Raw genomic sequence first — 23,569 nt, forward strand, 5'->3', positions numbered from 1 at the left:
CCCCCTCTCAGACAGGTTTGGGGGCTCTCCCCGGGACTCTCCCCCAGCAGGGAGGGCCACAGTTCTCTTAGGCCCTCTGGAATATTCTGGATCGGCTGTACCCCGCTTACACGTCTCACTCTAGCCTGCATGGCTCCAAGCAGCTGGCCCCAGCAAACACCCACAAACGGGGGTGGATAGGACCGCAGGGCACGCCCAGAGCCCCCAGCTGCCAGGATGTGCCCCCCCAGCTCACCAGACCGCACATACATGCCAAGTCTGGAGCCTAACAGAACAGCCCTGCTCTCAGCCTGCGGGGCGAGGACTACTCCTGGGGGTGGGGGAGGCGGTGGCCTGCCTTCCCCACGTTTGTCACTTGCAATTTGCTCCAGCGTGGTTTAATGTTTTTCAACAGAGGGAAGCTAATCGTTGTCTTATTACTTTATCTCTCGTCATCCCAAGGTGCCTATCAAGTGGATGGCTTTGGAATCCATTTTACACCGAATTTATACGCACCAAAGTGACGTCTGGAGCTATGGTGGGTCAACATCCCGGTGCTGATGACTTTGTCCTGAGGCTGAGTTCTCTTGTGCTGTGTGTTGGCTAACATTATGTGCTCCGCCATCCCAGTATTCTCTTCCAAGACAATGACTAATAGTAACATAACAGTTGCTGTCTGTCTTCTGTACTAAGAAAACACGACAAAGGAAGTTGAGTCTAACTACCATAGGAAGTATCACTGGAGATGAGTGAACTGGTCAAGAGAGGATACCGGGGGAGAGAGAACTTGAGCTTAGGAAAGCCTGTGCCTGCAAAATCAAACCAAACTCGGCCTCTTGCCATGAATTTGAAGTCAACGGGAAGTCTCCCATTTGTCAAAGGGAGATGACAAATGAGTTTTCGTGGGGAAGAGTTTCCATTAGAGAAACTAGGTTTTGTGATGGACTAACTCAGCGGCTCAGAATGGCTTAACAGAAATGCACTGTGAGGACGTGTGTGTGGGAACACAATAAGGAAAGGGAAGTGGTTATCGCTTCTAGCACCAGTAAGGACCAGCTCATCAGGGTCTGCTTCTAATTCCTGTGCCAAATCCCACCGTCACCTGTACAAGCCTGAGCCCCATCCTCTGAGGAGCTTCCCTGTTCCCAGTATGCCTTTCACCATCTGGCCTCGCAGCCTTTGTACGAAGGATTTCCTGAGCCTACAAGGGCCTCATCTTTTAAGAAAGTGTCACTAACACAATTTCACTGCTGTCCAGGTGTCCTCACATCTCATCTAGCCATTTGCTAGAAGCCTGCAAACCTTCCGTACTATGTTTAATTGTGACATATCAGCCTATCCCCATCTATTAAAGCAACAGGGGTAAAAAGGAAGGGTTACCCCACCCCCACAGAAATGTGTATGTGGGGAGAGCAATGTTGAAAGGAATTTCCAAGAGGAATTTAGTCATTATCACAAAAACAACATCATTTAGGATATTGTCTATTTCATATTTTTTTCACAGCACTGTTAACTTCCTAACATTCCAAATGTTTTTTTTCTTTTTGTTAATTTCATGGGTCTTTGTTTACCTCTTTAGAATCAAATTTTACAAAAGCAGAGATCTTTGTGAATGAATGAATGAATTTTTACATGTACCTACCTGTGAGCTGAGCTGTCTGCAATTAATGAGCAAGATAAGGAAATAACACTGTTTTGATGCCTTCTTATTTTCAGTCACTTTCAAGATATGTCTACCCCCCCAACATGGGTGGAAAGATGTGCCTTTTGCCTCAATCCTGGACCTGCCCAGCATCACTTTCTTGTCATGGCAGTAGCCCAAGCCATCTCTCTCCCTCAGTGACCCCATAGCAAGGGCTGCTAATGGGTCTTCTCTCTTCCTGTTTTGCACACTCTCATCTAGTCTCCAGACAACGAGGAAAAAATATTTTTAACCCTATCAGACTTTTTCTTCTCCGCTTATCGTCCTTCTTTGGTTTCCAAGTGTGTCCCAAATAAACTCTGAACTCCTGACCAGTATCGACAAGCCCGTGAGTGCCCTGGCTCCTACGGCTTTTCCACTGTCCTGTGTTCTGCTCTCCCTTTGCCTCCCCTCCTGGTGCTCTGGCCAGCCTGTGCCAACCCACAGTTCACACTTGGCCCACGTTTGTCAAGGAAATGACAACTCTCTTCAATTCAGTGACTTAGTCCTTTTGAAAGATTACAGCCAGCATCAGAAAGTCAGTATGGCGGTCGTGGCTGTGTGTTTTTCATTTCGGTGTAAATTGTGTTGTCAGTGATAATAATCTGCTATGCACTAGAATTGTTAAATCATGAGCCTGAATTTTTAGTTTCAAAACTATCTCGTTTCTTCACCCTCCAGTCCCCAGTCAAGGCAAAATAGTTTACTAAATTAGGGACCTATGTGATCATTCCACTTAGGAGTGGAAAAGAGAGAGCATTCAAACCTCTGCCAGTCCCACTCATAACCCACAACCAGGTGCACACACTCCCTTCCCTTTCACCATTTGTTCCCAAACCTGGAAAGCTTGCCTTTCCACAGGGATCCATCATGCACATTTAAACACAACACTCGAAACTAGTTAGATGAGAATCAGTTGACCTCAGCGGTCTGGAAATGGGCTGTGCCTTCTCTCACCCACTCCGTGTTGACTAGTGGTGATAAAAGCAGAAGAATCCCTTTCCTGGTGCCTGGACCATTACTTTTCCTCATTTTCCACCTTTGCATGCTGTACATTAATTCAGGTCATTTTATTTGGCGTGGCCTCTGGAGAATCCAAACAGATCCGTGGTGACCCGTATCTGGGCGCCAACTCTGAAGAATGGGTCATCGGACTGACCAGAGATCAGGGAACCACCGGGTCTGTGTCTGATCCCTCCCTACGTCGTCTGGGACCCAGGCTCAGTCCCACTGAGGTTGTCTCTAGTGGCACCAAGGGCACATTTGCTGTTCAGGACAAGCTCCCGAAGGTGTTCGTGTGTTTCTAGAGCAGAGAATTCTAGGCACAGGAGCACAGAGATGGAAAGACCATCAGAACTCAGGGATGGTCTGCAAAACAAATTCTACTTCTAAAATTATGACTGCTTTGATCTTTTTTTTTAATCATGATGATTGATTTTGGGGAAAAAAGTAAAGGGTTTTTATGTTTTCAAAAGAACAGGTCTCTCTCTCTCTCTCTCTCTCTCTCTCTCTCTCTCTCTCTCTCTCTCTCTCTCTCTCTCTCTCTCTCTCTCTCTCTCTCTCTCTCTCTCTGTCTCTCTCTCTCTCTGTTTAAAAACCCAGTTGATGTCCTTGTTGATAATCTCCATCTTTCCACTTCCGAGTCACTTAGGGCCCCTGTCTGAGTGTGTCACTCCAGCTCCATAGGATAATAATATTTGTGTTATTAGCATGGTTGCATTATCTATGTTTTTATTCCTAAAGTTTACCACTTATTGGCCACTTTTTATTTTCCTGGCATTGTGTGAAAATTTCAGTTGTATTATCTTACTTGATCCTCTCAACCATTGTAAGAGACAGACTCTGTCATTATCCCACTTTACAGAGAGGTAAACTGAGGCTTCCAGCAGGGAAGCAAATTGCCCAAGGCCACAGAAACTTAAGTCTCTAAACGTTAGAAACAGTATCAACAATGATGACTAAAGACAAGGTTTGATTATCAACTCAGAGCTGCTCCTTCATCCTGTCAGGGGTCACTGTTTGGGAGCTGATGACATTTGGGTCCAAGCCTTACGATGGAATCCCGGCAAGTGAGATCTCAACTGTCCTGGAGAAAGGAGAGCGCCTCCCACAGCCACCTATCTGCACCATCGACGTCTACATGATCATGGTCAAGTGTGAGTAACCGCTGTGGCCGTCCACATTTGCTTAGCTGGACCTTGGCACTCCGAGTGCATTTCTGTGCCCAGAAGGCACTGCTGCCTTCAGCCAAATAATTGAGACTTGAGATTTCCCCAAAGAAATGCTGTCACATTCTTTACAGCAGGCAGTCAAGTCCAGAAACATCCAATAATACCCTCCCTCAAACATTCTTCAGGAAGTGCTTGCTTGACTCATTGAACATTGTGACCTGACATTTGCCCATGTTTGCAAGCAGATAAATAAAATCAAAGCCCTCCATAAGCCATTACACCAAAATATCCTATTCTGAGTTGCTCAATGAAAAAGCCGCCCCACATTTTGAAGTCTGTTACCAGAGAGACTGTTTTGAAACGCCTAACAATGAGTAACCCCGTGAGGCTAATAAAATCAACATTTGTGCTTTGACTTAAACCTTTCAAATAGTGGATTTATGTGAGGTCTGACTGCAGTGTAGCAAGTAAACATTTTAATCCAAATAAGAGTGTGGAACTCGGTTGACGCGGTTATTCCACCAGAATCACAAGTTCAGTAGGCTAAGGAGGTAACGTTACACGTGTGATGGGCATTTCCACAAGAAGTAGCCCAGGGAATATGATGGGGCACAGTTAAGGTAAATGTTAATGCCTTTCTGAGCTACAGACCACGGAGTTCATCTATTTCAACTTCCTTGCTTTGGGCGAAGGAAGCTGGGGTGCACAAAGGTGACAGTATTTGTCTAAGGTCACATAGCAGTCTGGCCTGAAATAGTCCAACATCCTGGTGATAGAAAATAAATGTGAAGCCTCAAGAAGCACGAGGGTTTCCAGTCAATAGCTTCTCTGCCGGCTTGGAATCACTGTGCACTGGTATGGCTTCCTCCTAAGGAAGGCACCAAAGTACCCCATCATCTGCACGCATGACTCCCAAGCCTGTTAACACCGTGAAAGCACCAGGGTGGGGCGTTCCCAAAGACCGAGGTTCCTAAAGACAGGCCCTAAGTTTCCCTAAATGGAATCTGGTTTCAAGCTTGCAAGATTGTTGAGTGAATGTAGAGAAGGGTGACCATTGAGTGAAGCCTTTGACAGCCTGGACACCAGGACACCTGCAATCAGAACAGTTCACAAAGAGCAAAGCGTGTAACATGGCTGCTGGATCTCTTAAGGTGACAACACCAGAATGCTGGCCCTAGGAAGAGTAGGTGCAGAAAATTAGAAGATGTTATTGTCATTCTGATTCATATATATCATGGCCTTTAAACAGGAATCAGTGCTGGTTTGCCTATCCCAAAGATTAGGTTTCTTTCTTCATCATTTGTTTGTCAAACAGGATCTCATCATAAGTGCTTTCTTTAAGCAATGCCATTTGTATCATTTTTTTTCAGGGTTCTGATTGTCCCATTTTTTGTCACTCTTTCTCCAGGCTGGATGATAGATGCAGACAGTCGTCCAAAATTCCGTGAGTTGATCGCCGAATTCTCCAAAATGGCCAGAGACCCCCAGCGTTACCTTGTCATCCAGGTATCATATCTCAGTCTGCACTTTCATGGGAAAAGTCCCTTCAATGAGCATCAAATGTCACTGGGCTCCAATCAGGGGCTGACACTATCATCTAGGCTGTGTCATTAGATCCTCGGTGCATTGGAACAAGCTTTGGGGGAGGCACAGACCACACGGCAAACGAAACAGAGCTCATTTGTGGTGTCCCTCCAGCTCCATTTGCCACCCCCCATCTGAACTCTAGTGTCCAGGCAGCCTCCCACACTCCGTTTCAGGTGTCACCTTTGTATGTCAGTTCGTCAAAGCCTTGGCTGGGTCTGATGGAGAAGCAGGCTTTGGTGTTGGCCAAACCTGGCTTCAAATTCCTGATTCTCCACTTAACCACCTTCGGTTAACAAAACCAAGCTCGTAGAGCTGTGTTTAAGGTTTCCAGGTAGGAATTTCTGCCCATTCTCGGGAATTTTTTTCACTTTCCCGTTCCCAAATCCCTAGAAAAGTGGGTCAGGAAATCGGGAAAATCGGCTCCTTGAACCCAGTAATACCCACAATGGGAAATAAATGTACTACTCACAATGTATCGCTTAGACATTTTTCCTATTTATTGCTAGGGTTTCTGGGCAGGAATTCCCTCCCATTCTTGGGAAATTTTTTTGCTTTTCCTTTCCCAAATCTCGAGAAAAGTTGGTCAGCAAATCGGGAAAATCGGCTCCTTGAACCCAGGTGGTTGGTAGTATTGGTCGTCACTTTGTGGAAACGATTCATCGTGGAGAACAGAAAACAGTTTATATCTCAGGATTCGGGAACAGGAAAGTGAAAAAAATTCCTGAGAACTGGCGGGGATTCCCACCTGGAAACCCTAGCTGTGTTAAACATTTGATGAAATAATATATGCAAAATACATTGCATAACACGCAAACGTTCTGCTCAGCAATCCAGTGTGTGTGTGTGTGAACTGTGAGGGGAAAAGGGGAAGGGGAGGTTTTCCCCCACACCACCATGCAAGTTACCATGCAAGTAACTCACCACCAGCGGATTGTCCTACAATTCATCTCAATTCTGACACTACCTGGAGATAGCGTCCCATCCCACAGGTTAAGGGCTCAGACTCCAAGACTGCCCCCCACCCCTTCCTCTTGCAAGTCTACATTTCTGACCAACAGTCTATAAAGCAGAGGTTCCTACAACCCTCTCCTTGGGTTCCATTAATTTGCTAGAGCAGCTCTCACAACTCAAGAAACCCATGTACTCACTAGATCACTGGTTGATTATAAGTGGATGTAAGTGGGAACAGCCATGTAGAAGAGATGAATAGGGAAAGATAAGGAGAAGGAAGGGGCTCAGAGTTTCCATGCCCTCTCCAGGTGCACCACTCTCCCCAAATCTCCACGTGCTTACCAACCTGGAAGCTCTCTGAACCCTGTCTTTTTCAGTTTTTGTGGAAGAAGCTCTAGTGTATGGGCATGGTTAAGAAATCACTGGCCATTGGTGATTGATTCGACCTGCAGCCCCTCTCCCCTCCCCACAGGTTAGTGGGGTGAGACTGGAAGTTCCAACCCGCCGAGCACATGGTTGGCTCCCCTGCAACCAGCCCCCATCCTCAGGTGTGAGCCTAAAGTCACCTCATTCACGTAACAAGAGACACCTTCCTGGCTCTCAACATGGAGGAAATTCCAAGGTTTTTAGGAGCTTCATGCCAGGAATAGCAGACAAGACCAAATACATATTTCTGATTATAAATCACAACATCACAGCACCTAACAGCGTAGTACACACTGGAGAAATGCTACCACTTCATCCCTTTCTTTTCCCTCCTACGCTGTTTGCATTTCATTCGGAGGCTTTTAAACATTAAGGAATGTTTCATGTTTTAATTTTATTGGAGGGAGGGGCGGAAGCAGCTGTACTTCAACAGGGAGGTGGGCATGCTTCGATGTCCACACTGGCAAACACGCAGGCACCTGCTGACAGGGGACCTGGACGTGGAATAACATCCCTGTGGGCCTGTCTAATGGTCTCAAAATGTGTGCCGCAGGGGGATGAGAGGATGAACTTGCCCAGCCCGACAGACTCCAATTTCTATCGCGCCCTGATGGACGAAGACGATATGGAGGATGTGGTCGATGCCGACGAGTACCTCGTCCCGCAGCAGGCCTTCTTCCACAGCCCCTCCACGTCCCGGACGCCCCTGCTGAGCTCTCTGGTAAGACGTCTTGCTCTTTCTCAAGCTGTGTCGATTGGAGTGAACGAATTGAGCTTTAGAGAAAACGATACCTTCCTAGCAGAACTCACGTAGAGACGAACAAGTACAGTTAGCCAAACGGCAAAGCCAAAATCGGCGAAGTGACTGAGTGTATTATTTTACCGCATTGCGACAGCCCGACTCCCTCACTTTAGCTTCACTCGGGAACAGAATTAAATCAGAACTAAACCTAGTTTTTCTAAAGCTGATGGGTCCAGAGGAAATTAAGCACTTTAAATGCATACACTGCATGAGACGCCTCCTTCCATTGTAGAAATGGGTGAGAATGTGCCTGAGCTCCCTCACCAGCTCCCATTCTTTTTCAGAGTGCCACCAGCAGCAATCCCACCGTGACCTGCATTGACAGAAACGGGGTATGTATCAAAGCCTAAGGAGCCACAACTCAGGAATAGCTGTCTCCTGGCTCTCGTGGACACAGAAAATGCCCATCTGAACCCAAAGAATTTTGATTTTCCTTTCTGTTTCATTGCTTCCCTGAAGCAACGGAATGGTTCCTTGACCCCTAACCCAAAGGCCAGCCATGAGCTGTCACTTTACCACAGTGCTGTCGAGGCTGCAGCTCAGGAACCAAAAGTATCAGCATCACCTGGCAGTTTGTGAGAAAAATGCAAACTGTGGAGCCATTGCCCAGACCTCCAAAGCAGGATCTGTAGGGGTGGTGCCCAGCCTCCCAGGTGGTGCTGACGTGTGATCACAGGAAGCCTCGGTCTAGACCCCCACTCACCCGTGTAGAAGACGCTAGCTACCTGTGGCTACTTAAATTAACTTTCATTAATTCAAATTTAAAACTCAGTTGCTCACACATGTGGCTAGTGGCTGCTGCAAGGAAGAGCACAGCTCATGGGCCATTCCTGTCCTTGGGGACAGCCCTACTAGACAGCACTGGTTGGGACCTTGGCACCACCCTCTGGTCTCTGGACCAGCAGCATGGCTGTCACCAGGAGCCCGCTAGAAATGCAGCGTCTCAGGCCCTGCCCCAGACCTGCTGAATCAGGTCTGCACTGTGACAAGATTTCAGGCAATTTTTATGCACAATGGAGTTTGAATGGAACCGACTGGAGTAATCTTGCCTCATTTCCTCCCCAGCAGAGCTGTCCCCTCAAAGAAGACAGTTTCCTGCAGCGCTACAGCTCAGATCCCACTGGCACCTTGACTGAGGACAATATAAATGAGACTTTCTTCCCGGCTCCTGGTGAGTGGCTTGCTCCTCAGTCTCCCCATACAGCACTGGCCAGTTTTCATGCTCTGCTGCCCAGGCCGTTGCTTCCTTCAGGCTGGTCCAGAGCTGGACACCATGCTAAATTTGTGGACTTAGGGAAGGAAGTGGGAGAGGCAGAGAAATGCAACATGATTGAGCATGCCATACGGTCTTTGTTGAGCTCAAGTCATGTCCAGGTGGTTGGTTGGAGATTTGTTCTTAGACTGAATCTGCAGATTTTCTAGAATTTGAAGCAAACAGCTCAGATATGTGTGTGGATGAAAGAGAGAGAGAGAGAGAGAGAGAGAGAGAGAGAGAGAGAGAGAGAGAGAGAGAGAGACTCAATCCCCATTCTCTCTTCTGGCCTCATTCTTGGCCTGTATTTTCTTAAGCATTTTCTTGGACCATATATTTTCCTTACCTAAGCTTTAACCCCAGACAATGCCAACCTGCCTGCACACACACGTCTCAAGACAGGCCCCTTAAACAGGCGGAAGATAAATGTGTCCATTGCTCTAAGAAGTGCCGAAAAGAACACCATTTATTTTGGAGCAATAGAGAGCCTATGGACTTCCCAGGCTTCTCTGTCAGCAGATGTCTCCTAGAAGAATATTCACAGGGTTCAGAAGAAGCCGTGCAATTCTGCTGGGACGATGCTGATTACCTCTCCTTTCTTTTCAATTTCAGAATACATAAACCAGTCCGTTCCCAAAAGGCCCGCGGGCTCTGTCCAGAACCCTGTCTACCACAATCAGCCCCTAAATCCAGCTCCTGGCAGAGACCCTCACTACCAAAACCCGCACAGCAATGCCGTGGGCAACCCTGAGTATCTCAACACCAGCCATCCTGCCCGCGTCAGCAGTGGGCTCGACGGACCTGCCCCCTGGGTGCAGAACCATCAGATCAGCCTGGACAACCCTGATTACCAGCAGGACTTCCTCCGGAAGGAAGCCAGGTCAAATGGCATCTTTAAAGGTCCTGCAGCTGAAAATGCCGAGTACCTAAGGGTAGCACCACCGAGCAGTGAATTTATTGGAGCATGACCATGGCGGCAGCCCCAGCCATAACAATTCCAGCCTCGTCAGCCCCCAGGACCAAGCCCCAGCAGCTGCTCCAGTGCTGACAGCCACGCCCACGTTAGCTCCTGGACCTGTGGATGCGTTTGGCCTATTTGTTCTGATCGGCCCACCTTTCATCCCGGAAGTGCCCCCTACTCAGATATACTTTGGGGATTTGCAAGATCATTCCTTTGTCTTCAGCCTGTGAGCCTTCCACAAGGGACATCCAGAAAGAATGCTGTCCATTTGGGCAGAAGTTGACCTGTCAGTGAGGTATATTTCAAAAAAGAACTACATCTATAAGGAGCTTCATTGCTTGGGGACCTTTGGGGTTTTTAATTGTCATTACTGGTTTTGTCTTGAATGGGTTTTTCCAAAGAAGAAGAAGCTTGCCCTTATGTAGCCATTGCAGCTTCAGTTGATCAGGCCCAACTGTGACCATAAAGCAAGAGCCGTCTTCCAGCTAACCCTTGATTCCATTGGCTCTGCTTCAAGATTCTTCCACCAGGTACAAGACATTAAGCCACTTTGAACCCTCTGGGCGAGAAAGAAACAGAGGACTTACTTACTCCTCAGACTTACTTTTATATAAATGTCTCCGTGGTATTTACTCTCCATTGGTTGACCAGTGTTTTCTAATTATAAGCATTAGACTTCCTTGTTTATTTTCCATTCCATTGTTTTGAAACTCAGTATGCTTTCCCCATCAGCAAGAGGAGACGGTACATCAAACAATAACCCAGATCAGCTCATATTTGATTCATCAGTATTCAGACCAGTAGCCTTTAATTAAGATGGGACGACAATGCAAAAGCTCAGACAAGAACATATCCCCCCAGATTTGAGTCTCTGAGGAAATCCATCAAGTCCTTTGGGGGCCAGGGGGCATATATTGGGAGACTGCAAAAATGAAGCTGCCATTAAAACTTTTTTAGCCTTCCCCCCAAAAAGAATTGGTTTAGGCCACTCACAGAAGATAATTTCCTTTCTATTTCACTTTAAGTCTTTTACTGGAAGGGTACTTTGTTCCTCCCTGGTGAGCTGTCCCCAAAGCCCCTCCTTGCCCTTTGTAAGTAAAAGGACCCAGGCTCTTGGGGAACTAGGCAAGCACTTACAACCCTCTCCACTGCAGGCACATTTTAGAGGTGGAGATAAAGATAACCGTATGTATAGTGTAGAATCCAAGTGGTAAATAATGAAACTTGAGTTTGAAATTAATGATAATACCTCCACAGCATCTGTAATTGGAGGATCCAGCTCGGTAGGATGCCTGATTGGTTAGTGGCAGTCCTTTGCAAACAGGGATTTACACACTTTTAGTCAACATCCACCCCTCCATTTTTATCAAGGAAGAAATGTTTCAGATGGTGTTTTGGCCTGTGGATGTGTTTGACCACACACATACGTAGTTTTCCTTTGCCTTTTGAATTATTTATGGGCTCTCAGATGCAGCTGGGCCCCATAGTTTTGTTACCGAAATATTTTGTCTCAATGGAAACAAACTATATTCAGTTTAATTCCATCATGTTCTCAAATACTCTTTGGCACCTACACCAGCCCAGCATAGGTACTAAAGATAAAAAAATCAATAAAATATAATCCCCGATTCTAAGAAATTCACAATGTAGCGAAGGAAAAGGACTCACAAATGCTAACCTTAAAACAATATGGCACATGCTAGACAGGACATGCCAGCCACGCCCTGTGACAGCGCAGAGCAGCGGTAATGGGTTCCACCCGGGAGGCCGGGAAGGCTCCTCAAGAACAAGAAGGCAGCCGCACAAGGGCTGACAGGTGACCAGGGTCTGAGTCAAGGAGGAAATGGAACGTGCTCTCCCAGTAGAGGGATCTTTAACCAGGACAGCTTCTGCCAGAAGAACGACGAGGAGTGGAGGTTTAAAGGCCGAGCTAAGTCACGTTAACCAGCTGCCCCTTTAATCCTGCAAATTTGGCTGGCATCGTTCCCCACATTCCCCACCGGGGATGTTGGTGCCCCACCAGGAATTTAAAAGTGATTAGTGAGAAGATTAAACGACATTTCTAAGAACCTGAAATTTGATGCCATTGTCAGGAAACCACTTTTATTATTCATTCACCTCGTACAGTAGGGAACTATTGTAGGTGTTTAGTCAGCACTGGGAACCAGAATGATTCACATTCCACTGGCACTTATGGCAAGGAACAGGTGATTGACAAGGGAGGGCAACTGTAGCCAGTCAAATTGTAGCAATTAAAAGCTAGTATTTTTGTAATTTGAAATATTTTACTATGACATAATAAAACAGCAAAAATGATTCGAGCTGTTTCTTTTCCTTTGTATTTCAATTTCCATGCATAAAATCTAGGTGATAAATTCCCGTCACTTTAAGATTGTGTTTCCCAAAGTGTCACTACAGCTGTTCAGGGAGGTGCAGGGGGCTTGTAAATGCTTCAGAGCTGGAGAGAGCAGAGGCCCTGTGGTCACTGTGGGTGGGTCAGGAGAGTGGCTCCTGAGCTCCAGCATTCCCATAGGATGGCCCTGACTGGCGACATTGCAAAGCTTATCCTCTGTCCCTTTGGTTCCTCTGCATGGACAACAGTCCCTAAGATCCTGCCCCGAGCCTATCTGCTGTTTCGTACTCAGTCAGTTCCTGGAACCCTGCCCCGTGATCCAGCCTCATATCTGGCCTTGGGAAACCATTATGGGAAAAGTGAGAATTGGAAGCTAATATTTGTGATGGGCCACCATCCTTATGTACACCTTCTAAAGTAATCTCTAAAGAGTGCCGATAATCGTTCTCTATGAAAAATACGTTTGTCACTTCATGAAGTAAAACAGAGATGAATTTCCCAAACTCCCAATTTGCTGAGTCCAGGTGGCTACTGATTTTATCACTAGGAGCACTGTGGAGGCATCGTAGTGCATTCCACTTGATAACAAGGCTTAGGTGATTGTTGAAAGTTCTTAATTTTCAGCTTTAGCCCCCCCCTTTCTCCCTCCCCCTCGTCCCCCAAACTGCAGACATAAAAGAACCATGAATTGCACAAAGACAAAGGCACGGGTCCTCAAGCTTGGCTGCCCTGGGAACCTCCCAGGTCCCAACCCAAACGATTCTGATTGAATTTGTCTGAGGTGTGGCCTGGACCCAGAGACTTTTCTGCGCTCCCTGGGGTTATCCGATGGGCAGGGAAGCTATGGGAACCACTGGTGTCCAGGAAAGGCTCAGCCGGGGAGACCTGGCCGTCGGCTGATGGCCGTCTCACGGCAGCCTCACGGTACACAGGTGTAGACAACGTTGTCGGGTTATAGTGAATTGAAGTTCTCACCCTCGCTGCCTACTAGAGTCACCTGGTGAGCTTAAAAAGGAGGGGGCCAGGGTCCCCTCAGACCAATTTAATCGGAATCTCGGGGGCTCCCCACATGACTCTAATGGGCAACCCAAGTTGAAACCCTCACCTCTAAGGTCACCCTTGGTTGTGTGAGCCTGTGTGTCCATACTTGCCAAGTCAGGACAGAATCGAACACTGCGTATGGTAAAAATTCCCAGAGGCAGCAGGTTGAACAATTTTCAGTCCTTAATATGCCTGAGACTTGGCCACTAGTGGCCGTGCCCAAAGCCTCTAATTCCTTGTCCCCAGCAGCTAACTTATCCTGAATGTGGCAGGTACCCAAATCTGAGCCTGTTAAGCCCTGGGACTGTTACCATTTTCTAAGGCCTGAGTTAGAAACTCCGCCTCCTCTGCCAGTGAATGAGCTACTCACTCAAAGGGACAGCATTGCAATTATCCCTAATGTCTGCTTCACCTTTCTTTCTTTTGAGAAGCACTGTTATAACCTAAGGTCATGCTCTGTTTATTTCCTTGCCTGGGGCTGTAAAACCTGCCTAAATAGAAACCCCTGCCTCTATCCCCACCACACCTGCCATATCAGGGGCATATACTCTTTTGTACTATTAAAGACACATTCAGGATTTTTTTTAATGTAAATCTATTTTTGTAACTTTTTTGAGGAATACTATCCTCTTATGTAGCACTGAATTTTGTAAGGTGTATATTTAGGAAAACTCTTCTACTAAAGGAAACAGTTTACTTTAGAAAGACTGCCAGAGAATCAAAATTTGAAACTAACATTTTTGTTTAAAGGGATTTAATTGAAGCAAGAGAAAAGTCTCTTCTGTCTCTAATAAAAAGGCACAGTGCATCTCAGAGCTAAGCTTAGATCCTTGTTCTGATGAAGAGGAGAATGGTGTCTTTATAAAATGACAAAAGGTGGAAAGTACATGTAGCTTACCGTGTTTCCCCAAAAACAAAACCAGATGTTACATTAATTTTTGCTCCAATACATGCATTAGGACCTATGTTCAGAGGATGTCATCCTGAAAAATCATGCTAGGGCTTATTTTCCGGTTAGGTCTTATTTTCGGGGAAACACAGTAGTGTTGGTCTGAAGCAGGTTTCGTTACGTCCGTTTGGGGCAATGTTAGTGGAAAAGAATTGCTGTCCATTGTCACTAATAGACGGATCCAACTGCTTACCACACTCCACTCATCGGTCAGTATGACCCTGGAAATGTAAGAAGAGAAATAATACAGCATTGTGTTGGCTTGTATGCGCTAATGGGACTATGATGCCAATGACTTTATCACCTGGGCAGGCTTGCGAAAACCTTGAGGCAAGCAGCGCCTCAGACCAACTCAATACGAAGCTCTAGGGGGCTATATCCCAGGATTTGCACTTTTGCTCCGAAAGTCATTCTGATGTACAGCTAAGGTTGAGAACCGCCATCGAGGGAGCAGCCACAAGTGCGTGGACTTGCAGGAAAATTCTGCTGATGTGGATATCTCAGGATTGAGAGAACGCCAAGCCACAAAGACCTCAGCGTCGGGAACCTGGATGGACGGAAGTTCCAGGACAGTTGCCCAAACACTAGAGGGGAAGGGTCTAACCAGCCAATGAAAGGGAAGGAAATATAGAACAGATACCTTGTTTCTATTTCCTCTGTGAAAGGTGGCCTGGTACTAAAATAAAAATCATGTGCATTATTGCTGCTTGTGCAACCCACTTGTGGACCTCCCTCTAGCAACCAAGTGACATTTATTTCTCAAGGTGAAAGAAAACATGGGCTTATCAGCTCCAGTCAAAGGGTAGACGTCAAGAGGCTTGCATAAGTAGTTGGATGACTTGTATCAAAGCGAGAGTCCAACAAGAGGATTCTTGCTTTAAAAAACATTTGTTATATTTTTTCACAGATTATATCTGGGATAGAAACTAGCCATTAGTATTGTTTTCTCTTCCACGTATAACTGTACAACCACAGCACGCCACAGTATGTAAATGTGTCCTTTCCAAATTGTCAGCAGACGTACTAAGAATCCCCACCTATCACCTACCAGATAAAACTACAAGGGAAAACTTAAATATATACATTTCACATGCATTTACTTACTTTTTTAAAAAGAAAACTTTTTGACCTAATTTGGCTACAAAATAATCTTGCTATATAATAGAATCTCTTGGAAACGAAGATATCCTATCAATTAGAGGTGCCAATGTAACCGGTTAGCTGAACAGACAGCAATGACTTCATTTTGAAACAAGCAATAAATTTATAGCTTCTGTGTATGGTACGTTTTAATATTGTAAAGTTTTGCTATGGTGAAAGCAATATTTGTACAAATGAAAGGCAAGATTCTCTTTTCTATGGTTTGTATCTTTGATCAGAACATGTTGACTGTATATTGAGTATTAAACAATTAGATGTACATTATTCCTTGTTCTTTCGTCATAAGTATCTTACAAACATAATATTGTATTCTTGGTTAATGATGCATTGTTGATATTATTGGTCATATCTGACCTACTGTGGATGTTCATTCCTGATCATTTTGTTAATTCATTAATAAACTTTATTTTTAGAGCAGTTTTAGGTTCAAAAACTGCAAAATTGAGCAGAAAACGCGTAGTTCCCATATCCACCCTGCCCTCCCCCACCGTCAGCCTCCCCCACTATTGTCAACCATACCCAAGTGACCTGATGACGTTTGAATGTTTGGAGGTTCTCTGCATGTGAGTGGGATTAGGAGCTCGGCCCTTCAGCCCTTAGGTTTTTCTCAGCCCCATCGTGCTGTGCACGAGCTCTTCTGATCCTACAGTCGTTTCACACCTGTTCACACCTCCTTCCAAGATCTCTCCTTCCCAGACTTCCTTCACAGCTTCTCCTCCACAGAGCCAAGAGGGAATTCCTGGGTGCAAGAGATACTTTCTATGGCAAGCAAGGGTCTGTGTCCTCAGAACACCAAAGCCAACAGAAGTGTGGTGATGCTGAGGAATGAATGAACCACAACCTGCGTGAAGGGGCCTCAGACTCGGCCACTTCCCTCTCATCATTCACCTCCCCTATATTTGCGAAGACTCCCCCCCCCCACACCCACACATCCCCAGTGACTCGTGCAGTGGGAACTCTTACATACTATGTTCCATGTAAGCAAGCCATCCTGGACTCATGGAAGAAAGAAACCTCTAGTGCTGAAGGGAACTGCTGTGTGTTTGAATCTTATGATGGGAAGGTTATGCTAATTCCAAAGCCATAAAGAAAAAGATTGGCAATATGGCCACCTACATTTTTCTTTTAGTTTTTAAAGAAAAAAAAAAACACAGTAGGAAAGTTCGTATGAGGAGAAAAATATTGAAATATATCAAGGATAATATCTTAAAATACGAAGAATTCCATTGGATCCATAAAAGAAGTTAAACGGGCCACTAAAACTTTGACAGTGTATAAATGGACATATCATGGAAAGATTACAAATGACTAATAATAATTCTGAAAATATATGTCCAGCCTCACTAACAATCAAGAAAAGGCCAATGAACACAAAATGATAATTCCTTTTCACTACACATTTTGGTGGGAATATTAAGTGTCATAAACTTTCTGGAAGACAAAACAAAATTTTAAATGTGTGTATCTTTTGATACAGCAATTTCACTTGTAGAAATAAACTACTAAGATAGCGTTATTGACTGAATTGAACATATCTCCCCTCAAATTCAGATGTTGTAGCCCTAACCCCCCAGGGTGATGGTATTAGGAGATGGGGCCTTTTGGAGGTATGAGGATTAGAGGAGGTCTTGAGGGTGGGACCCCATGATGGGATTAGTGTCCTTATAGGAAGAGAGAGACCAGAGCTCACTCACTCTCTGCCGTATGAGCACACAGCAAGAAAGCGGGCCTCACACGCCAGGGAGAGAGGTGTCAGCACAACCTGACCATGTGGCAGCCCTGATCTCAGAAACCCCAGCCTCCACAACAGAAGGACATGTCTGCTCTGTAAGTCACCCCGCCTATGGTATTTTGTTTCGGCAGCCTGAGCTGGCTAAGATGAATATTCAAACAACGACACGTATGAATGAGAATGTTCACTAAAACATGATTTGTAATAAAGGGGGGAAAATGGAAAGTTTTTAATGTCTATCGAAAAGGAAATTATTAAATAAATTGTGGCATATCATAGTACAGAATCCCATGAAGTTGTTGAAAAGAACAAAATAAATCCGTAAGCAAAATTATAGGGCTATGTCCCCATGATATAGTTTTAAGTAAAATACAGCAAGTTGCTGAATAATGTTTTTTGTTTTTTTAAAAAAAGCTTGTATCTGTGTATATACCTACCTCAGTGTGTGTGTGTGTGTGTGTGTGTGCGCGCGCGCACATACACACACAATCTGGAGATACTAATGTCACCCCATTAATGGTGGAGACCAGTAGGGAGTGAAATGTGCAATGGTAAAGTGGCAAGGAGGGGATTTTATTCTTTGTTTTCTATACTTCTATGCTGTTTGGATGTTTATAATGAATATATATTACTTTGGCAATTGTGCTGGGACAAAATTTAATATATATCAGTTCATAGCCATTCCCATCCCTCCACTCACAACAAAGCATTTGGCAATTTCTTGTTTCATTTTCTCTTCTTCCTGATCTCTGTCTCTGGAACAAAATCCCTTGGGGAAAGTGTCTCTTGGGAAGGCCACCGGAGGAAGGAGAATGCAGTCCCAGGGCACCGTGGGTGGCAGGAGGATGTGGCATGCAGGGAGCGTTTGGGGCCAAGAGCTCAGGTTCTTGGGATGGCGAAGGATGGACGCACAGGCATAGAGTGAGAGTGCCTTAGTCAGCTTGGGCTGCCATAAGAAAATACCACAGACTGGGCGGCTTAAATAACAGGCATTTATTTCTCACAGTTCTGGGAGCTGAGAGATCGCAGGCCACGATGCTGGTGGGCTCAGTTTCCGGTGAGAGACTCTTGTGGCTGCACAGGGCCACCTTCTCACTGTGTCCTCACATGGCAGACAGAGCAAGCAATCTGGGGTCTCTTCTTATAAGGTCACTAATCCCATCGTGAGGGCCCCACCCTCATGACCTCACCTAACTCTAATCACCTCCCAAAGGCCCATCTCCAAATACCAACACTTTGGGGTCTTAGGGCTTCGACATGTGAGTTAGGGGTGAAGGGACACAAACATTCGGTCTATAACAGAAAGCCTTCTTCATTTTAAGATGCTAGAGACTAGGGAAGGCTAGCGAGCTTTCGTGAGAGTCCAGTGAGTGCTAACTAAGACCTGGAATTTCTGTTTGGATTTTGTTTCTTTAAGTGAGACGGTGATCTACGTATCCAAGTCACAGCCATCATAGGTCAAAGTTTCAATACATAATATTTTAAAGCTTAAGAAACCGAACAATATTTTTAAGCATATTGGCTACAGGCATCAGCAACAGGAATATTTGAAATGTGTTTTTAAAAATGAGAACAGGGGAGGTTAGGAAGTTTCCCTAAATATATTCACTTAAAGCAGCACACCCGAAGCCAGTCCCAATTCCAGAGAATCTAGCCCTAATGCATGCAGAAGTCCACTGGATGTAATTCATAACGTCTCCCCTACCCTTCTAGAATTGTGCTAGTTATGTACCCTCTTTGGGTACATAATTTAAGTAACAATAGTTTCTTACATTATTTCCCATAGGGCTTCATTCTCACTAGGTACCCTGTCTGAAAAAGGCCTGCTGGCATTCCAGGAGAAAGAATGGTTCCAAACATCATCCATTACATTAACCAAAAGGCATACACTCAATAATTCAGTCAAGTGTTAATTAATACGTGGGACAGTGAAAGCATTAACTAAAGATACAATGATAATTGACAATCCATATTGATTTTTTTTCATGTAGACCAGACACTGTGCTGAATGCACTTTGACACTATGAGAGAGAAATTACTTTCCCATCTTGGAGATGCAGGAACCTGTACAGTGCAATATCACACTCCTATTTGGGACATAGGGGAAATCACGTGACCCTTGCCAGGGACCAAAGCCTCTGTAGCTGGGTATTTTCCTGCAGGTCAGTCACCACACTGCCCGGGCTCCAAACACAGAACCAGCCAACTCTGAGACAGGATTGATTCCGGTTCCTGGGTGATTGAAGAGACCCACAGAGTTAAATGAGCACACCATGAAGAGACACAGCTCACGGCAGCAAACGCTTGTTGACCCACTCTGTGCCAGAACAGAGGTTGGGCCCTGTGAAACACCAAGGGTAGTGTTTCAGAATGAATAAAGCTGCACACAGGCACGTGCACACACACCCCATCAAGGTGGCTGGGAGTCATGTGCAGGGACCTCCTCCCCTCAGCTACCAGAGGGGTCTGACCTTTTTCTTTTTTTTTTTTTTCTTTTTTTTTTTCTTTAAGATCTGTGCACTTTTTTATTCTAGACACAGCTAAAGGAGATAGAAACGTGGGCCCCAAATACTTAGAAAGAAGTTCACCTGAAACCTATACAATTTCACCAACCAATGTCACCCCAATAAATTTAAGTAGATAAATTTTTTAAAAAGGACCTTGCTTCTTAAAAAAGTCATTTGCTAGGGTCTGACCTTTTTCTATTGGAATGTCTGTCTCCTTTTTATGGAATTACAGGAGTTCATTACGTATCCTGGATTCTCATTTTCAACCTTCTAATCATATACGTTGTACATTGTAAATATTATCATTGATGAAACATAATTTTAACATTTTTATACCAATTTTTTATGGTGTTTGCTTTGGGCATCTTGTGTTAGAAGGCCTTTTCCGCAAAGACGTGAAAATGTCTTCTCATATTTTTATCTGTCTCCAGGGCATTTTCACTCTCAGCCTGTTACTCTCAGGATATCAACCCTGTCTGGTACACACATCCTCCCGACGAGGCTGTTTCTTTTATCCCAGGCTTGCTCCTCAGTTGGCACTTCCAGGCCTAAGACCCCTTCCCACCAGGTCTGCTGCCCTCACTCACCACCATCTGCTCACACACATCCTCACAACCTCCTCATGCCCCCAAGTCCCAGCTCTTGGTGAGAACAGCCCAGGGAGACAATCTGAACGACGCTGCTGCTCTCCGTTTCCCAGTCCTGACTTCATAGTCTCCCTGCCACCCACGGAGCCTGCAAACCGAGGAGCAACCGTGGGATTTCACCGGCAGGAGGGTCGTGGGATTCCTGGACAACCCTGAAAAAAAAAAAAAATGGTTCTCTGGTGTTTCCTGGCAGAGTCATTAGCAGGAGGGGGTGGCAGTGAGGGGAACTGAATATCTTGGCAGATTCTGTCACAGCCTGGACAATCTTTCCAAGAAGAGCTCTTGGACCCTATTGGTTGCCACCTCCACACTAAAGAATCAACCCACATAACTAATCACCCGTCTCTTCCTTCCAGAGCCAGAGCAAAACTCCCTCCCACCCAGAGAGTCTGCAAATTCCATTAGGATTCCCCACTTCGCCCTGGAGGAGCCAGGTAAGTTTCAGACGACTGTCCTTTTTCCTCAGGAGAAACCTTCCCTTCTGTCAAAGACCTTCCTGGCCTCCATCCTTATCATGTCGGCTCTTGTCATTGTGCTAGTTTGCAGGATGGGTGTTGTGCCTCCGGATAACAAGTCAGAATTCCCGGTGAGAAGGTGAGGGGTGGATAAAGAGGTAACGAGGTGGATTTTTGCCAGAACACTGGCTGGGCAAGGGCAACAAGAGTGCCATGACCCCCGCAGGGCAGTCATGTTTCATCCATTTGGGCTGGAGCAGCTGCTCAGCCTGCCAAGATCCAGGGTGCTCTGACAACTGCCTAAATGATTGGGGCTACCAGAGCAGCAAGTAAGAGAGAGAGAAGCTGCTGGACAGATACTAGCCAGTGCACGCAACAGGGAGAAATCTGTGGGAAAGCAGCCCTAGGGGAAGGGTCTAAATTCTCCGGGGTGGCGACCGCTGGTCCCATCACAGCTTTGTCGGGCAGGGTGGAGGCTTGATGTAGGGCGTGCCCGGTGGTCAGGGGTGTGTTCCAGAATGTTGGGGATGCCGGGGATGTTGGGCCCTACAGTTACGCACGTTCTGCCAGGTGTGGAGCAGGACCCTGGAAAGCCGATGTGGATCTGAGAGCAGAGTCCAAACCATGGAAGACGGCCTGGAAACTGGATCAGGGTGTCTGGGCCCAGCTCAGTAGGTCCAGGGTCAGCCTCGGGGTGAAACTGGAAGGCAGCCGAGAAATCAAGGCACAGCTGATCATAGAGCCCAGGCAGCGTTAGAGAGGAAAGCTGGGGCTTGGTACACGTACGGTGACCCCGACTTGCCTCCACATGTACCCCAGGAACGCTGAGAACAGTTTAAAGCAGGAAGACTCCACGCACTGGTGTGGATGAGGCTCCCTTTGTCTACTTGCCCTGTCCTTGCTGGAAATGACCAGGTCCTGTGAAAGCTGACCTGAATTGAGGCAACCACGGCTCCCGGGAAGGCCCGGGAGACAGGGGCTCACACAGTCCTCACGGCTCCTATTCCCCTTCAGGTTCTTCATCAGCCACTTCTGTGTCCATCCCCGTAAGGGAGCAGACAATCCTTCTCCTTCACCTGTCTGCTCTGAGTGCTTCATCCATGTTTCTGGTTCTGGAGGAAACATGGAGATAAACAACGCTCCGTTCTTCTACCCACGACTCTCTTTCTGTTCTCTTGATTTGGGTTTTGATTCTCTCAGTCGTGCGAGATGGGGGAAGCTCTGGGTTATTTTTGCATCATTAGAGCATTCCGTAGAGGAGTGCTCCATCCACAGGGATCACCCAGGACGTGGAACGTCACGAGCATCCGCAAATTGTGTATGCTCCAGGCCCCACACTCTAGAACCCCTTTCCTTCCTTCCCAACCCTCTTCTTCCTACCTGGAATTCTCACTTGTTGCTTAGAGGTGCAGCGGCCACCTTGCAACCAGAAAGCGTGCACGTATCTTGTGACCTGAAGACATGCTTGTATGACTTTGTTGTCTCTTGTTCATCTTGCGCAGCTCCTCCATCTAACAGAACCTCATATGAGTAGAGATGATTACTGCAGCACAAGGAATATGAGGTACCGTGGCACATGGCCTCACGTATTTCAGAGGTTTCGTTCCTAAATAATAGAGAAGACAGAACATCCTCTTGCTAGTACATTATCTGAAATTATTGGAATATGGTGTCCTGCTTAGTAAAGATGACAAGTAAAGATGCTATGAATTCAGAAGTTCTGTCAGAAGCTGCATTATCTTACCCCTCCCCTGCTTTCTTGACCCACCACCCAGTTTACAAATAAGAACGTCACCAATTTCTTGCATTTCTCCTATCACATCCCTCTGCAGCCTTCTTGGATATAACAACCATCCTGAATTGTGTATTTAAGCATTCTCTTGCTTCAAAAAAATTTTATGACAAATGCATGCATTTCTAAACCGTATATTATTTCATTTTGCCTGATTTTCATCATGCTAAAAATAAATCCCCAGTTTATAGGTGGTCTCCTGGAGTGGCTTTTGCTACTCTGTATTATGTTTTGTCAAACTGTAGTTAATTTATTTTCCATGCTATGGTTTCTTTTCCATTCAGGCAAGAGACGATGAGGCTTCCAGACTTTGTTTCTTCTGCTTTTAGCCTGGGCGGCATTCTGTCCTGCACGATGAGTTTGGCAAAGGCTCCCTCTTCAATGTGCAGTGTCGGGATGTTTAGCCTCCAGGTAAGAGAAGGCCGTGGGATTGCTAAGTGAGCCGGGGACCATTTTTATAGGTCAAAAGCGTGTGATTGCTCTCTGGTTTAGAATAGCTCTACAACAAAAAAGACATGGTCATGTTATTTCTCAAGAATGCATTTGGTGTCCTAAGATGGCATCATCATAGCCTGTATTACTAAGAGAAAGGGGACCCCATGATTTGCTCAGTGTCCCCAGTATGGACAGATCTCATGGCGAGTCCCATTTATCTTGGTTCTGAATGCACGTAACTTCAGCCTCTCATTGCTTTCCACGTGGTCTTAAACAAACTTCAGCAAGAAAATGTAAGTGCCTGCAGCATTATGGGCAGGGGGCGTCGTCTGGTGCATGAGACCTGGCCTGGTCCCAGGTCTTCCAGCTATTCCCTGAACAGGCTTTCTTCTCTGGCCTCAGTCTGCTCATCTCTGAAATGAGGAGACTGGACCAGAGAGTCTTCACCAATGTCCCTTCTGGCACCATGATTCTAGTACCTTTTAACTTAGGAGGAAAAAGAAACACCCAAGAAAGTAGAAACATTACCAGCAACTCCAGGGTGAAGAAAGGGCTTAAGCTGCACTGATCTCAGCAGCCAGAGACGCCCCATCATTTTGTTAATCTGCTTCACTGAGCGCAAGTTTGGGTTGGAGGACGACCAAGACTCATTGGCAGGTGATGGGAGCTTCGGTTTTCCTTTCTTCC

The 23,569-nt window shown here is 45.9% G+C and overlaps 1 protein-coding gene across 2 annotated transcripts in view; it reads left to right on the plus strand.

The window, feature by feature from the left end:
* Positions 1-12,130, plus strand: part of EGFR (epidermal growth factor receptor) — a 162,004-nt gene extending 149,874 nt beyond the window's left edge. The window contains exons 22-28 of one of the 2 annotated variants that reach the window (XM_081079262.1): positions 442-517; positions 3,670-3,816; positions 5,240-5,337; positions 7,349-7,516; positions 7,882-7,929; positions 8,663-8,768; positions 9,462-12,129. In XM_081079262.1, the coding sequence (XP_080935388.1) occupies positions 442-517; positions 3,670-3,816; positions 5,240-5,337; positions 7,349-7,516; positions 7,882-7,929; positions 8,663-8,768; positions 9,462-9,817 (999 nt within the window). In that variant the 3' untranslated portion in view covers positions 9,818-12,129. Of the gene's footprint in view, positions 1-441; positions 518-3,669; positions 3,817-5,239; positions 5,338-7,348; positions 7,517-7,881; positions 7,930-8,662; positions 8,769-9,461 lie in introns of both variants that reach the window. The other variant, XM_081079263.1, reaches the window with a different exon arrangement.
* Positions 12,131-23,569: the final 11,439 nt, after the last annotated feature.

Source organism: Rhinolophus hipposideros (genome assembly GCF_964194185.1).
Source record: "Rhinolophus hipposideros genome assembly, chromosome: 18".
In the NCBI taxonomy this organism is placed as follows: domain Eukaryota; kingdom Metazoa; phylum Chordata; class Mammalia; order Chiroptera; family Rhinolophidae; genus Rhinolophus; species Rhinolophus hipposideros.